The sequence below is a fragment of the Panicum virgatum genome, chromosome 3K (assembly GCF_016808335.1).
Source record: "Panicum virgatum strain AP13 chromosome 3K, P.virgatum_v5, whole genome shotgun sequence".
NCBI lineage: Eukaryota > Viridiplantae > Streptophyta > Magnoliopsida > Poales > Poaceae > Panicum > Panicum virgatum.
The window spans coordinates 17,287,005-17,302,825 of record NC_053138.1 but is presented as its reverse complement, the minus strand read 5'-3'; the positions used below and the strand labels follow the sequence as shown (position 1 = coordinate 17,302,825).

At 44.9% G+C, this 15,821-nt stretch overlaps 4 protein-coding genes and 1 long non-coding RNA gene across 9 annotated transcripts; 3 read left to right on the top strand and 2 right to left on the bottom strand.

Annotated features, from left to right (window-relative positions):
- Positions 1-2,414: 2,414 nt before the first annotated feature.
- Positions 2,415-4,120, top strand: LOC120697969 (protein FAR1-RELATED SEQUENCE 5-like). The gene is made up of 3 exons (XM_039981367.1): positions 2,415-2,846; positions 2,921-3,007; positions 3,086-4,120. Exons 1-3 carry the CDS (start codon positions 2,784-2,786, stop codon positions 4,103-4,105), a joined length of 1,170 nt encoding a protein of 389 aa, XP_039837301.1. The 5' UTR covers positions 2,415-2,783; the 3' UTR covers positions 4,106-4,120.
- Positions 3,388-7,078, bottom strand: LOC120697971. The gene is made up of 2 exons (XR_005684632.1): positions 6,651-7,078; positions 3,388-3,613 (listed from the first exon to the last, which is right to left on the bottom strand). It is a non-coding gene; the product is annotated as an uncharacterized LOC120697971 (long non-coding RNA).
- A 201-nt stretch (positions 7,079-7,279) lies between these two features.
- On the bottom strand, positions 7,280-8,674 carry LOC120697970. Of its 2 annotated transcripts, none has more exons than XR_005684631.1 (3): positions 8,521-8,674; positions 8,363-8,415; positions 7,280-7,696 (listed from the first exon to the last, which is right to left on the bottom strand). XR_005684631.1 is itself a non-coding variant. In XM_039981368.1 (3 exons), the coding sequence occupies exons 1-3, from the start codon at positions 8,588-8,590 to the stop codon at positions 7,580-7,582; spliced, it is 255 nt and encodes an 84-aa protein (XP_039837302.1). In that variant the 5' UTR covers positions 8,591-8,674; the 3' UTR covers positions 7,280-7,579. The 2 variants fall into 2 exon arrangements, 1 of the variants encoding a protein (XP_039837302.1); XM_039981368.1 differs by having other exon boundaries at positions 7,280-7,711.
- Positions 8,675-10,624: 1,950 nt separating this feature from the next.
- LOC120697968 lies at positions 10,625-14,823 on the top strand. 4 transcript variants are annotated; one of them, XM_039981365.1, is made up of 5 exons: positions 10,625-11,579; positions 12,606-12,767; positions 13,047-13,200; positions 14,011-14,127; positions 14,407-14,823. In XM_039981365.1, the coding sequence occupies exons 1-4, from the start codon at positions 11,376-11,378 to the stop codon at positions 14,097-14,099; spliced, it is 609 nt and encodes a 202-aa protein (XP_039837299.1). In that variant the 5' UTR covers positions 10,625-11,375; the 3' UTR covers positions 14,100-14,127; positions 14,407-14,823. The 4 variants fall into 4 exon arrangements, with proteins under 4 accessions (XP_039837299.1, XP_039837295.1, XP_039837300.1 ...); XM_039981361.1 differs by lacking the exon at positions 14,011-14,127 and having other exon boundaries at positions 14,414-14,823; XM_039981366.1 differs by lacking the exon at positions 14,011-14,127.
- Positions 10,642-11,244, top strand: LOC120700665 (putative F-box/LRR-repeat protein At3g28410). The gene has a single exon (XM_039984912.1). It carries the CDS (start codon positions 10,642-10,644, stop codon positions 11,242-11,244), a length of 603 nt encoding a protein of 200 aa, XP_039840846.1.
- Positions 14,824-15,821: the final 998 nt, after the last annotated feature.

Sequence of the window (15,821 nt, the reverse complement as noted above, 5' to 3'; positions counted from 1 at the left end):
GCCGAGTTGCGCAATGAAAGATACAGGGGGGCCCTGAAGGAAAAACACCACAGTACTGCCGCACCGTGAAAAAACAGAAATGGAGAAGAGAAAAAACAAAAAAGGCTTCAGTTGTATTGGAGTTTGAAGTTTGTTTGTATCTCTTAATTTTCTTCTTCTAATAAAAATTACGTCTTGCCGTTCACTTTAAAAGAAAAAAGAAAATCCGTGACCCACGAGCCACGAGTTCCTGCATCATGAGCCGTCCTGCACTGATGACAAAATGAGCGGGGTATCCAATCGGGAGACGTCCACGGGAGGGGGAAAACGGTCGCCTGGACACGCACGCACCAACACGAATCCCAGCCTCCAATCAATGCAACCCTGGACACCCAAGTCCTCCCGACGATTTCTCGCTGGCTTCCAGAGAGCCCCGGCCCCGGCACGGACGTGGCCGGGAGCCAGCCTCTCATGCCTCCTACGCCGTAGCAGTTCGGCGCCACCTCGGCTCTCGTCTAGGCGCCACGGCGTCCTTGAGCTCATGCTCATGAGCCATGATGGCGAGTCCGAAGCCACGGGCCGTCCCTTCCTAAACTACGCACGCGTTTGGCCCAGCTAGGCTAGCTAAACCGATCCGGCGATCGCTTACTTAAATTAGTACGTAGTAGGACCTGTGGCTGCTGAAGCTGAAGCCGTCTCGTTTGACCCTGACCTGTGGCGATGCCTGTCTTTGCTGAGTAATAAAAGTCCCCGATTTGGGGGCAATCCTTTGGCTGGAACCGGAGCTAAAGTCACGGGAATATTATAAGAAATGAAGTTTTTTTTATCTTTCTCCAGCTGGAGTAGAGAGGTGGATGCTGGCAGAAGGAGCGTCCGAGTTCTGACCGGCCGGGAAAGGCTGGCTCCAAGAAAGTTTCAGGAAATGGGGAAGCGAAATGGTAGCTGAACAAGGCAACGGTACAGCTCCGATCGTGATCCCCTGTTGTGTGTTCCGCATAGCAACCGGGAACGCAAGTCACACGTTGCACAGGTTTCAGCCTCGAGATTTAAGATATTTTGTTCTTTTTTCCCCAGAGAATCCAGGAGTTTTTCATTTCTTTTTGGTGAGCCGTGATCTCTACAGAGACTGCAGAGCGGAAGATAGGAATTGCAGAGGTTCAGATAAGGTTGCTGAGTCGTTGCGTGCCTGTAACAAACGGGACGGGCAAACTTGCACGGCGATCGCGTTGTGCTCCCGACAACCGCCGCTCAGAATCAGAAGGTGGTTACTGATGCGATGCGAGCTTACATTCAGCATGCCACGGGAAAAGATTTGGGCGATTTTTCAGGGCAAAATATCCGGTGGAAACCAGGTACCCGGTGGAATCATGAAAACTTAAATTTCATCAGTTGGATACAAAACACGCGGTCCAGATGAGGTTCCCAGATCAGAGCACATTTTCATGATCAACTCCCCGCGCTCTACTTGAAGCATTTCGCATTAAACACCCTATTCTATGGAATATTTGTGGAAAACCCCTCCCGTGTCTTCTCCTCCACGCCTCCCCTGCTCCTCTGTTCTGTTGACTCCCATGGCTTCACTTCTCCTCTACGCCTGTTCTGTTGACTTGTTGCCCCCAAAACTCAAATCACGTCGAGCTAGGGTTTTAGATGAGGCATCGGCTCCGCAGCAGCTCCACTCCTCCACTCGAAATCCCATACTATTGAAGATTGTGCGTCAGCACGGGAGCAACAGGCGGCGAGAGGGACTTCTGGAACGACAGCGGTGGCGACTTCGGCGGCGACGCCGAAGATGACTGCGGCAGGTCAGCTCCCATTGATACTCTGCACGGTTGGTTTGCTCCCAGATTTACTTCACGAGGTGCACATTACCCTAAGAGTTTCTCATCCTAGGTATTGATCCACACAATTGTGCTTTTGTGAGGATTGTTTTAATTCTCCTGTAGTATTACTCTTCCCCTAGATGAACGTGGGATGCTCAATGTTCATTTCTTTGCCTAGCTACATATTATTTGTATGCAGCTATGCTACATACTTTCCTTTAGAAGATGCTTCATCTATGGGCTAGCTACCGAATCAATTAAAATGATGGCAGACTATTACCTTTTTCAGTGTGCCTGCAGAAATATGTGATAATAAGCTGAAAATGGAGTTGACATAGATTCTAGATGCATGGCTTTAGGAATGTTTCGTATCCTTTCAATTCTATGATGTTATTTTGACCATCTTTTTAGCTATTTGAGAGGAAGTTTTATGTGAAAGAGTAATGGTTTTGTTAGTCACTAGCACTGATGTTGGATAGTGCAGTGAAAAGATAGTGTTTTCCTGCTGGCTCTTACATTCAGAAACCATATTGCAAATGACTGCCAGCTAGTATTTCAAGGATGTGTTCCTTGATTGAGATCTAAATTTCTCTATATGATTCACATAAGTCAAAAAGATGAAAAATTACTGTAAATGTGACTGTTTGAGTTAATCTTTTAAATCAACTCTAATAATCTTGCTTGTTAAATTCAATCTTAAAGTGTGTACCTGGAATTAGCATACCAATTCCATCTCAATATGAAAGATCTTTGAGCTCTTTTTCTTTTGCCTCTTTTATGTTATTTTTTTTGTTTTGAAGAAAACAATTGCAGCATAGTTTTGCATTCATGTTATATAGTAGAGGTGGGAAAAAGCATGATGCCAATTTTTTATCTTAACATCTTGACCTTGTAGAAAGGATGGAATTCAATCTTAAAACGAGAAATTCTACTTCACTTCATTTGCATGGCGTGTTATCTGATACATAATCAATAATCCAAATGGAAGCCACTTTGGGTGTGGAATGTACAACTCCACAAAAATCACAGAGTGTACCATTCGATGTAAGAAAATGCATTATTTTCTTCAATTGTTATGCACCATGTACCATGTAATGTGTTTGTGCTTTCTTGTGTAGAATTTGTCCTTCACGTTGGAAAGTGAGAATAACACTTTGGGTATGGAGAATGCAACACCACAAAAATCATGGAGTGTGCCATTCTGTGTAAGCAATTATGTGCTGTTGCAAAATATTGTTGATATTTACAAACCATATAATTGGAATGTTATTTTTTTTGTGCAGGGATCATCTTACACACCAGAATGTGATGACTCTTTAAAGCCAGCAGTTGGCATGACATTTGAGGACATAGATTCAGCCAAAGAGTTCTATAAAACCTATGCGGCACATGTTGGGTTTCCGGTACGTGTGGGTCAGCACAAAGCAAAGAATGGTTTGGTGACGAACAAGCGTTTCTACTGCTCAAGAGAAGGGTTCCGTAAGGCTAAAGATGAGACACAATCTGAACCTGAATGCAGTGGGAAAAGGAAATGTGAAAGGAAAATCACACGATGTGGATGTCTAGCAATGATTGCTCTCAAGCGGACAAAGGAAAATAAATACATCATAACCACTTTTGTGGAAGAGCATACACATGCGCTTGTCTCACCTAATAAGCAGCATCTCATAAGATCAAATAAAGAAGTTGGCGAGAAGGTCAAGATTACATTGTTCAATTTTCATAGGGCTAGTATTGGCACTTCAGATGCATATCGTTTCCTTCGTGTTGGCCTTGGAGGTTTTGAGAATGTTGGGTGCACATTAAGGGACCTACAAAATTATCATGGGAAGTTAAGGTGCTTGATAAAGTCATCAGATGCTCAAATGTTTGTTGACCAACTTAGCAGAAAGGTGCTTGCAAATCCAGCATTTTATTTTGATTACATCGTCGATGAGAAGGGCAGGTTAGTCCATGCATTTTGGGCAGATGCCACTTGTAGGAAAAATTATGCTCATTTCGGGGATCTAGTATCTTTTGACTCTACATACAGCACGAATGAGTATAATATGATATTCACACCCTTCACTGGAATCAACCATCACAAGGCAAATGTGTTGTTTGGGGCTGCATTGCTATCAAATGAGAAGATTGATTCCTACACATGGTTGTTTAAGACATTCTTGAATGCAATGGGTGGTGTTGAACCTGCTGTAATTATAACTGATGAAGATGCCAGCATGAAGATTGCCATACAAAATTGTCGCGGGGTTTCTAGGGTACCCACAGCCGGGTGGCGGAGCGCACCCGCCTATTCCCTGTGAGGGAGTACTCGGGGAAGTACTAGGCGATGGGGCTGAATCTACGCTGGGACAAGGACTCAAGAACACACGATTTAGAGTGGTTCGGGCCGCCGGAGCGTAATACCCTACGTCCACTGGGAGATGTATTGTTCTTGGTGGTGTGTATCGACCTATCCTCTGCTGGCCTTGGCCTTTTTTCAGCCTGAGGTCTTCTAGCGGCGCTCCCCCTTTTATAGATCAAGGGGGAACGGATACATAGGACGTTGATGCCCCGACAGGTGGGCCCAACGTGACTGTGGCTACCGCGGTAGCGAATCTTTTCCTCCGATAGGCGTACTGCTGCTCTTCTGACTCAGGGGGGTCTTCTCTTGTCCCGTCAGCTAGGTGCCCGTTGGAGTAGCGTAGCTTGCGGCGTGGCCTGCTGAGGCTATTATGTAGCGTCATAAAGGGCGAAGCCGAGCCGTCGTATCCATCTGTTACGGCAGACTGGCAGACGCGGCGTGGGCGGCGCCAGTGCCCCCACTACCTTGGTAATACGCGATCAATAGTGTCCCCTGGCTAGTCAAACGCCTCGGCTTCTGCTACATCAATGCGGACGTCCACCTACCGCAATGAATGCGAAGGTAGGTGGACCTCAACATGGAGACCAAGGGCCTCATACACGTGTCGGCCCCGGACCATCCTGAGGCGGGGCGTCGAAACCTTCCCTTGGAGAGGGGTCCGATTGCTATGCGGGGGGTCCGGACTCCTCGGGAGGTCCGAAGCCCCGGCTGCTTGCGCTTGAGCGCCTGTCTCTCCTGGGACACGTGGCGTCCCCGGACCTTCCCCGGCCGTGGAACGGGTCCGGACCATTGTCGGGAGGACAGGACTTCGGACCGCAGGGGTCCGGCTGTTTGGTTGTAGTCAAGGATGACTACTAAGGCTCTTGCCTAGACACAGCAAGAGGGGGTACCCCAGTCCTGGGGTACCGACAAAAATGTTTTCCTAACATCAGTCCATAGGCTATGCATGTGGCACATACTGCGGAAGGTTCTTGATAAGGTTGGTCCTGACCTCAAGGAGGATGACGATTTCCATGCTTCTCTTAGTTTATGTGTGTGGTCGTGCGAAACACCAGAAGAATTTGAGGATCGATGGGCAAGAATTATGATACAATATGGATTGAAAAACCATGAGTGGTTTGCTGGGAGGTTTGATATCAGATCATCATGGGTACCGGCTTACTTTAGAGACATTCCTTTGTCAGGGCTTTTGAGGACCACGTCTTTACCCATGAGGTCTTTGAGGAATTCCAGCAGGAGCTGCTAGAGAGTATTGTGTCTTTGAAAGCATGCAAAAAGATGGGGACTTAAAAATCATGAGAGTAGCTGATAATTCCAAAAAAGTAAAGAGTATTGTGTCTTTGAAAGCATGCAAAAAGATGGGGACTTAAAAATCATGAGAGTAGCTGATAATTCCAAAAAAGTAAGGCAGGTACAGCTCAATACATCCACAATGTTTACTTCCTGCTCATGCATGCTCTTTGGTTCTTTCCTTTTTGCCATGATGTTTCTACTTTAGAAATGGGAAGATACCCATGCTGTTTTTGATTAGAAATGGATGACACAACAGCAGAATCATTATGCTACTATACTGGGGAATGCCCTCTGGATGCATTGACAAATTACCTACAATATGTTTGATCTAGTACGAGCTAAAAAGGGATCAACCCGCAAAATAATTTAACATCACCAATATGTGGTCCTGTCCACCTATATTCCTTGTTTTGTTCCCCGTACTATTTTGCAGTCAGACTTGAGGTCGAATCTAGAATATGACCATATGGCTATTCAAATGCAGCAGTTGCAATGCCAATGAGTCTATGGGAAATAGGGAAATAAGTCAAAAATCTTATAAAACAATTTTGTAAGTCAATTTATTGTAGTTCGTGGACTAATGTGATGACAAAGCAAGATTATTGGAATTGTTTTAAAAGATGAAATGAGATAACTCAAGCATCTAAGTTACATTTACAGTCATTTTTCATTTGTTTTGACTTCATGTGAAACATACTGAAGTTTAGATCTCAGTCAAGGAACACATCCTTGAAATATTAGCTGGCAGTCATTTGCAACATGGTTTCTGAATGGAGCCAGCAGGAAAATAAGCGAATTAACTTTCACTATCCAACATCAGTGCTAGCGACTAACAAGCCATGATTCTTTCAGATAAAAGTTCCTCTCAAATAGCCAAAAAGATGGCCAAAATCACATCAAAGATTGAAACGATCCCAAACATTCCTAAAGCCACACATCCAGAATCTAGTCAACTTCATTTTCAGCTTGTTATCACGTATTTATGCAGACACACTGAAAAAGGCAACAATGCCATCATTTTAACTGATTTGGTAGCCAGCCCATAGATGAAAAATTACTGTAAACAAAAGTATGCAGCATAGTTGCATACAGATAATATGTATGTAGGCAAAGAAACAAACACTAAGCATCTCATGTGCATCTAGGGGAAGAATAATACTACAGGAGAATTAAAATAGTCCTCAAGGAAGCACAGCTGTGTGGATCAATACCTAGGATGATGAAGCCACTCGTGAAGCAAACCTGGTAGCAAATCAATATTGGGGAGGCATCAATCGTGAGCTTAGTGGCACTGAAGCCGCCGCCGGAGTCGCCGCCGCCGCCGGAGTCGCCACCGTTGCTGTCCCAAGTCCCTCCGGCCACCCGTCGTCCCCGTGCTGACCCACAATCTTCAACAGAAGGGTATTTCGAGTGGAGGATTGGAGCTGCTGCGGAGCTGTTGCCTCATGTAAAACCCTAGCTCGACATGGTTTGAGTTTTGGGGGCGAACAAGCCAACAGAACAGAACCAGGGAGAGGTGTGGAGAAGAAGACACGGCAGGGCTTTTGCGCATATAGTCCATAGAATAGGGTGTTTCCTGCGAAATGCTTCGAGTGGAGCGCGGGGGGCTGTTCGTCAAAATGTGCTGGGCTGGTCGGGAGCTCATCTGGACCGCATGTTTTGTATTTAACGGATTGAAATTTGGTTTCTACGCTTCCACCCACCGAGTACCTGGTTTCCACCGGATATTTTGCCATTTTTCAGATCTTGTTGTCCTAAAGTTGGAGCGTTCTTTCTGAGGCGTGGCGTCAGACAGACCTATCTCTGGCTAATGAGGTGGGGGCACAAGCACAACACAAGAGATGCAAGGCTGAAACTGTAATGCGTGCTCGTACTCGGGGAAATTTTACAACGACACTGTCATCGAAAACGGTAACGAATTCACTGACATACTAGTCGTTAACTTATCTGAACAACTCAACTTAACAGCCTTAGACTTTCTACAACTACAACAAGTGCCTGAATCAGCACACATCGGAATGCATGCTGCAAGCACGATCCATTCTGCTTCTAGACTCAGTAGGATACAGATCCAGTCGCTGCGGCGTCATGGGTCACCGGGAGTTTATCCTGTCCTTTGGATTTCCAGTAGTGTCATGGCTCACCGGGAGTGCCCATTCCCTGGCTTCTTGCGCGGATCATGTTTGGGGTTGGATCCACCGTAGTCGTAATCCTGAAGGTCCGTTAGAACCCTCCTTCCGTGTCTCTGCATCTGGGACTGAAGAGAGGCGAACTGTGATTGCATACACGATTTTATTGGGTAAAGGTTTTTTTTCCTAAAAAAAATCAACGGTACTGGTTGAAGGCTTGAGCTAAAGCACTATGACCACATATTGGTTGCTTTCCTTATTTCTTTAAAATAATTGTAGACCTTATATATCTAAGTGTTTAGAGACCGGGAATGGTCTTCATATGATTTTATCACCCTGATGTAATTTGCTAGGATCAATAAATCTTCTTTTATAAAAAGTATCAGTTTTTATGTAATTGACCGATCCATATAAAATCAGGGGCAGAAGCACATTTCACCAAATTGTTATGACCTCTATTAGAGCAAAAAAAAATCTCACATAGTATTTCTAGCTACTACTATGTTTATGCTTTATATATCCCCAATATAGTATGGCGCTTCTTAAAACCTAACGCCAACAGGTTAAAGCATCTTGACCACGAGAAGAAGTTGTCCCTTGGCTTTGCATTAAAGAAAGTGTGGGCACAAATCCCTTTCGAAGGTACTCACATGACCTGCGTCTACGCGAACTTGCTACCCTGATGCTGATAGCACAGTTGCAACTCTACCCCTTCTAAAGGACGAAAGAAAAAGGTAAAACCAATCTTTTTATTTTTATCTAACGGTCTCAACCAAAGATTAAAATATACAGACCTCTGCCACTTCCAAAGAATATTCATGGTTGCCTTCTTTTGTTGCGGTTTGCCCTGCATCCCAGCAGAAGACAGGAATCACGTTCGATTAACCAACCAGTGAACCAGAGAGGGAAATACTATACAGCTAACGGAAGGAAACAGTGTGAAGTGGCATACCTGAAGATACACTGACCAATAGTAGCAGAGTCAAAATGAGAACGGTGAAGATCGACCTGAGTTTAGGCATTGTTGCTTTGAGCAGCGTTGTTATGAACTACTAGCTATCTCCTTCCTGGGGGCAACACAGGACTCTGGCGAGGAGCAAAGCATACCAATGGCCCCCCTTTTATACGGACGATGCGCTGCTCGTACAGCTGGAAAGGGCACACTGAAATTGTGCGAGCTTTTGCAACAGTGCAGCACCAATGATTTGCTCTACGGGCTAGCGATGAAAATGAACACCACGATAGGCCTCGTCCCAATATATATGACTCGCATGCAGAGGACATGCAGCAGCTTCTTCAGGACCAGTGCCTTGACGTGCTTCGGAGCAGAGCATTCTGAAGAATCAGCTGTTCATGGTTAGACTGTGTGCGGTGGCACGAAGCAGAGCACCAGTGCTGCAGCACAGCACTGAAGCACTGCACCACCATTTCGGATGAGACGCGCGCGCTATAGTGCCGTCTCAATTTGCAAGGCTAGCAGCCTAGCACGCGGAGCCATCTACCCTGCCACCTGCGGGCTGCGGCTGCGGGCGGCCATACATGGGCGCAAGGACGACGGGACCGTGACAAGTGCCACTAGTGCCGCCCGGGCTGCGGCCACTACCGCCGGTAGCGCACCGTCGCCGCCGCCGATCGCTTGCTCTCGTCTCGAGTGCGTGTGCTGTATAGCAAGTAGCCAGCGACCTAAAAGATCTCGCCACGGCCGGGCGGTGACGCCGGTGAGTGCTGACCTATCGACGATATCGCGTCACGAAAGGTTCGCGGCTTTGCGCGGGGCAAGTGGAGGCAGCAGAGATCGCATTGGACATGGGCGGTGGAGGAGGTGACCGGCCGGAAAGCGGAGGAGATGGAGGGGGGCGATTATCATCTGGTGATCCGAGGCCGCAAGCAGCGACGGGAATTTTAGTGGGCATCCTGCAGTGGCAGCTGAGGGGCTCGATCGAGCCATCGAGGGATTCCTAACCTGTAGTTTATCATTCATTTTGTCCTACATCTGTACATCTTCTCGTTTGCTCGTTTTGTTCTTTGTTTCTTGTAATTTGTTTTTTTGTTACTTTGTTCCTTTTCTTAAATAAATTCTAGTAGGGGCGAGCCTCTCCTGTTTCCTTAAAAAGAAAACTTGTAGTGATGTCATATATATGTGCACCTCTGTTTTTTTTCGAATACGCCGCGCATCTTTGTATTAAGTAGAAGAAATAAAATTTATTGCAACGCGAGGAAACACGCTCGCCACAGCTAGGACGTACAAGTTTTTCTCTTAGGATGATAATACATAACAGAAACAACTAAGCGAAAGAAAGGGCATTAGAAAAACAGACTCGCAAACTGCTCTGCTCCGGCTAGGATCCAATTGTCCCCCTCCTGTTTGATCTGGCGCAGCAACAAGGTCGGACTAGCTCAGTGTTCCTGAAAACACGAGCGTTGCGTTCCTTCCAAATCTGCCAGCAGGTAAGAGCAAAAAGGGAGTCGAATCCTTTCCTACTATTATGGTACAGCTGACGATGCAGTTAGTCCCACCAATCAAGCAAAGATGCTGCTGGCAGGCCGAGGATGGTGAAAACCAAGTCAATGATCTGCTGGAGCGGAGAAACAGCAAAAGCGCAACACACGATCAAGCAAGCAAAAGACGCAATAGCCCGAGGCAGCCACAAGACGCTGGGCCCTGATGGCCGTGGTCACTGACCTGTGGGGCCACCATGACAGCGACCTGTGAGGCCCACCCGTCGGCGTCGCCCCACGGCCCTCGAATTTTTTTTTTTGAAGAAACGGCCCTCGAATTAAAACCCCAATTTAATTGGTTCGCCCACCACTCTGCCTCCTCTTCGAGCCGAGCGTCCGCAGCCTCTGCTCATCCCACGCTGAAAAGCTCGGCTGATTCCTCCGACGAGCCCCACGCCCCGGGCTCTCCCCGTCCCCGAGCCGACCTTGCCGCGGGGTCGCAGCTGGATCAGGCGGCGGCGAGGCGAGGTGTCCACCCGCGAGGCCTCCGTGTCTTCCTTCCTCCCCTCGCGAGTCGCGTCGGCCGAGCGTTTCCTCGTCTCGCTGCGCCTGCGCCCACCAGATGTTCGACGGAATGCGTCCGGGGCAAGGCGGCAAGGGGGCGGTGCCCCCGGCGGGCGAAGGCGGCGGCGGCATCGACATGCTTCCGGACGGCGTCCTCGGGCACATCCTCGGCTTCCTGCTGGCGCCGGAGGCCGTGCGGACGTGCGTGCTCGCCCGGCGCTGGCGCCACCTCTGGAAGTCCGCCACCCGCCTGCGCATCGGTTGCTGCTGGGACGACATCGCGACGCCGGTGGAGGAGCACCGCGAGTTCGTGGACAACCTGCTCCTCTCCCGCGGGGGCTTGCCCCTCGATACGTGCGAGTTCAATTTTGGTCCGGTCCAGCGCAACGACGCGCCCCGGGTGAATTCCTGGCTCCGGTATGCTATAACGTGCAAAGCGCGGGTGATCATCCTTGATGTCCAACCTGAGGACACTGAACCTCCAATTCCATCTGCATTGCTTCGGCTTGATGATCAGCTTCTCGTCTCCCGGCACCTGACGAGGCTAGAGCTCGTCTTTCTAGATCTCTGCAACAGTAGTTTCATCGACTTCTCCAACTGCTCGTCTTTGGAGCATCTGGTGTTGGAATACTGTGAAATCACATCGGCCAAGAAGATCTCGTCAACTCCTTGAAATACCTAAGCTTGATTACTTGCCATATCAGAGCATCCGCACCGGGGCAGCCCCGCATCCGCATTTCTGTTCCGAATCTGGTTTCTCTTAACATAAGTGACATTGAGGGGAGGACTCCCATTCTTGACAGCATGCCATCATTAGTGAATGCATTTGTCGGAATAACCTGCAACTGTGATGATATCTGCAATAAACTAGTGGATCCAACCAGCTTCCACTGTGGTTGTGAGTTCTGTGTTACTTCTGGGAACATTGGTCACGACTATCGTCATTCTGTCCTTCTAAAAGGTTTATCAGAAGCTAGGAATTTGGATTTAATATCTGCACCCGAAATGGTACGCTTTCATTTTTCCTCAGTTACTCCCTCTGCAAATGTAGGTTGTCTTAGGATTCTAGACAGTCAAACTTGTTTAACTTGGCCCATCAATATGAATTTGAAACACATGGCTAATTATTAGATTCATCATGGAAAATACATCATAATATTTAACTTTCCCTGCCTATTTAGATACTTTTGAAAAGTTCCATGTCAAAGTCTCACATTTGAGACCCTATCGATATTCCAAACAGCTTAAATTTGGAACCGGAGGTTACTATAACATGTCACACCCTATTTTTCACTATATTATCTTCATTATTGAACATTTGATAAATGTCAATTAGACAGGATTTGCCTTTTTCATACATCGCCACCAACAAATATGCTCATTGAACTTAAATCCATAGTCACAAAATCCGGGGTCGATGCCTCGTCCCACGACCCGGGAACGCCGTTCCGATTCGAGGGTCGGGATCGAAGAGGGTCAGTGTCCCATTCAAGGTTGGATCGCGTCCCGGTTTGAGAGAGGTCGCAACCCCATTGCTAACAGATTTAATTGGGATAAGAAGGTTATTGATAGCGGATTGAGGTGGTTTTTATTAGATAATAAGCTGAGTACGTGTAGTATGATCTAAATGTACTATTTTGTATGTTTCTTATATGCTTGTGCAGATTAGTTTCTTCATTAGTAGCATATATATATATATATATATATATATATATATATATATATATATATATATATATATATATATATATATATATATATATATATATATATATATATATATATATAGTTTTTGTCTTTTTAAAGACGCATCGACCCGAAAATATCGACCCGGATGAATCAGAGTCGCGTTCCACATAATAATTTATCGTTCCATAGAGATATATCCTCTTCGTACCATAATTTTATAAAGTGACGTCCCTCGACCCTCGACCCCGTTCCTCGACCCAGTCGACCCAGGAACTTTGTGACTATGCTTAAATCATGTGTTCACTGTGAAGGTCATTTCAACTTATTGGTTTGCACTTTGTCCAGTTCATTTTCAAATGGGATTTGAGATGGCTCCCTATCTTCAGTAATTTGGAGACTTTATTGCTGAATGAATACTTTTGTATGTCCGATGACCTCAGTGCATTAACTTGTATTCTTGAACACTCACCACTCCTGAAGAAGCTGACTCTTGAACTTTTCTCTCAGGTACATACTTTTTTAAATGAACTATCATCTTATACATATTATGAATATTTAACTATGAATCTTGGCCCTTCTTCAATAACGAAGATAATATAGTGGAAATGTATGAAAAAGATGATCCCATGCTAATGCAATAATCAATATTGAAAAGTGTGAGATATTAGACAGGATTTGCCTTTTTCATACGTTGCCGCTAACAACCAGCAACAGTGTTATCCCATGCTAATGTTTGTTATGCTATTGATTGATCTTTGTCAAAATGTTGTTTTGCCTTGTCTGTAGAGTTATAAGTATAAAGTGGAAATGAAAGGAAGCTTCAGTCTGATGGAGCGACCAGCTACAATTTCAGAACACCTGAAAATAGTTGAAGTCAAGTGTCAAGCTGTGGATGACAGAGTTCTGAAAGTTTTGAAGTTCCTGTGTACCTTCAACATACGTAAGCTAACTTGCAACTTGCCTCATGCTTCTAATCCATAGATTCACCAACATCGTGAATGTTAGGACCTAGGATGCAAAATTATTAATGGAAACCCTGCAGTGTATATACATTAGTTGCATTTAGCGTCCACTAAGCTATACCTGGAGTTACCTAAAGTGAATTACATGGCATATACATTAATAATTTTGAATGTTTGACTTGATTAGTTTGGAATGCATACATATGACTGAATGGGCTTGATCCAAACATATGCTAGCCTTCTGGTTAGCTGAATAATATAAACAACATAAGCATTTAGTTGTTCTAATAACACAACATGCTGCCTTCTTGTCTTGTAGCCACTCCTTTTTTTATGAAGGCTCTTTAGATATGATCAGTTAGGTGCCCTCTGTTGACTGAATTGGCTTTCACCCAGTTCTTTGCATGCACATACTAATTGCATCCATTTCAATATCTAATTATGAATTATTACATCCATCAGTTGCCAGACCCCGCACAGTGCGGGAAGCCTACGGCACTGGGTACGTCCTTTTTTTTAGTTGTCATATTATACATATGTGTGTATTACAAACATTAGCATGGGATTAGACTGTTGCTTCGTTCTTTAATCTTCTCTTTGTTTTCGGCAATATGTTTATAACTTTTTTGTAAATAAGAAAATCCAGTAATCTGTCAGATTTATGCTTATATTTTCTGCTTCTTTATTTTGGTTTCTTTTTGCTCATTACTTACCTGACCTTGCTTTAAGAGTGTAGAAACATGTACTCCATATGTTCTCTATTTTTATTTGACTTTTCTTATTCATAGGGGTCATTGTTCTGCAAAAAAAATCAGGTCCCATTGTTTTTGCTCCCTTGAACCATCGGTTGCCTTACACCAATATTCTCCTCATTTGAAAGTTCAAACTCAATGTTCTGAAAACATGTATGCTCTGCCTTCTCAAATGGATGTTTACCTAGATGTATTCTAGTTCGAAATAAAGATGATTACAGTGTATCATGACTTGAAAAGTATCAAACAATTAATCAATGTTTCCGTTTAATTGTCATGCCAATTGAACTTGTTAATTAGATTTTCATCAAGTGAATTTCCTATCAAGGAAGGTTGTTCCTGCATTTTTTTTAGTTTCTGTGAAGAAAATGGAATTTTGTTTCTATGGATAACAATAAACCTTGAACTTATTGCACATTTTTTTTCGTGCAGATTTCAGATTTTGATCTATTGCTAACAAGTGTGAGGCTGAAGTTCTCTGTGAAAAGGTTGCTCTTTTGTATACATGGTTGTTATGCTCAGGATTCCGTATCAGCACAAGAAGAAAGACAAGAAGCCCGTGCCGGACGCCGAACAGGCGCCAGATCATGGCTAGCGAGGGTAGGCTTCATTTGTCAGATTTGGTTCAGTATTGCGTAAGTCACGCAGGTCAGGCGTGTTGCGCTAATCTGAGTCGCGCATGTTGCGCTGGAAGGAAAGTGAGTCAGTTAGGATTGGCTAAGATCTCCTAGGAATCGGATTTGTTAGGGTTTGCTTAGGCTTATATATTGGAGTCTATCTGTGTAAGACTGTAACGTGGAAGTCATTCAATCAATATACAATTCCAGTTATCTCCCTATTACGGGAGCAGTCCTGACTCCAGGTTGTGACGCCGCTGCGATGGCACCGAAGTCGCGGCCTCGAGGTCCAGGGCCACACCCTCCTGTCTCCCACGATTAGGCCCTTCGTCATTCATCTATGTCAGGCATCTCCGGTAGGGATGCAAGTGGGTATCTAATAGTGTTTTATGGGTCAACTAAATAATTACGATGACATACCATCCCAGTTCATTTCTTCTCCAAAATTAATTACGCACAATGCCATTCTAGTTCATTTTATCAAAGTTTTGGTTCGACCCAATGACCTAAAATAAATATAACTTGCATCCCTAATCTCCGTCCATAACATGGGTAATGGGTGATGATATCTGAATTATAGAATAAAATTCATAAGAAAGTATATAGCCATCTTTCTTTTTTTGTTATTTTTAAATGGTAAGTTATCTCTGTGTTACCGTGTCCACCATGACTCCGTATCCTGAAGTAGTAATACTGGAACATAGAAGATGAGAACTTTGGAAATTATACCCTCAAACCGAAGTTGGACATATTGGGCTAGGATTAGACATATTAACGCCCCCCCCCCCCCCCTCTTTCTTTGATTTTGAGTGCTTACATGGAAATAGAGTATCTATTGAACATTAGTTGCAATCAGGGGAACTTTAAAGGTAAAGAATGTGATTAAAAAAACTAACAGTCCATGGATTTTCTAGATATTTTTATTCTACTACTCACTTGCCTTTTATCTAGAGGATTGGGCCTTACCTACTTTTGCTGATGGTTTGGTAGCCAGTCCAGTAATCTATTTGCTCCCTTTGCCCATCTGTTGCTTTGCATCTGAATGAAAACTTTCATTTTATCTCCTTTTTTTCAAAAAAAATCCTCTATGTTCAGAAAACATGTGTATATGCATTCTTCACAAAAGCTAGGTGTCCGGCTGTCGCCGCGCGCTGAATTTGCCATGCTGCGGTGGCACACTGCCAGTGGCCCCAAGCTCGAGCTATACGCTTGTTGGGCTATTGGCAGCTA

Coding starts and splice junctions, on each gene's coding strand:
- LOC120697969 (XM_039981367.1), top strand. CDS start 2,784: ATGGAAGCCACTTTGGGTGTGGAATGTACAACTCCACAAAAATCACAG. Junction 2,847..2,920: donor CACAGAGTGTACCATTCGAT/GTAAGAAAATGC, acceptor TTTCTTGTGTAG/AATTTGTCCTTCACGTTGGA. Junction 3,008..3,085: donor CATGGAGTGTGCCATTCTGT/GTAAGCAATTAT, acceptor TTTTTTGTGCAG/GGATCATCTTACACACCAGA.
- LOC120700665 (XM_039984912.1), top strand. CDS start 10,642: ATGCGTCCGGGGCAAGGCGGCAAGGGGGCGGTGCCCCCGGCGGGCGAA.
- LOC120697968 (XM_039981361.1), top strand. CDS start 11,376: ATGCCATCATTAGTGAATGCATTTGTCGGAATAACCTGCAACTGTGAT. Junction 11,580..12,605: donor TAATATCTGCACCCGAAATG/GTACGCTTTCAT, acceptor CACTTTGTCCAG/TTCATTTTCAAATGGGATTT. Junction 13,201..14,413: donor CCTGTGTACCTTCAACATAC/GTAAGCTAACTT, acceptor TGCAGATTTCAG/ATTTTGATCTATTGCTAACA.
- LOC120697970 (XM_039981368.1), bottom strand. CDS start 8,590: ATGCCTAAACTCAGGTCGATCTTCACCGTTCTCATTTTGACTCTGCTA. Junction 8,416..8,520: donor ATTGGTCAGTGTATCTTCAG/GTATGCCACTTC, acceptor GCTGGGATGCAG/GGCAAACCGCAACAAAAGAA. Junction 7,712..8,362: donor ATTCTTTGGAAGTGGCAGAG/GTCTGTATATTT, acceptor ATGCAATCACAG/TTCGCCTCTCTTCAGTCCCA.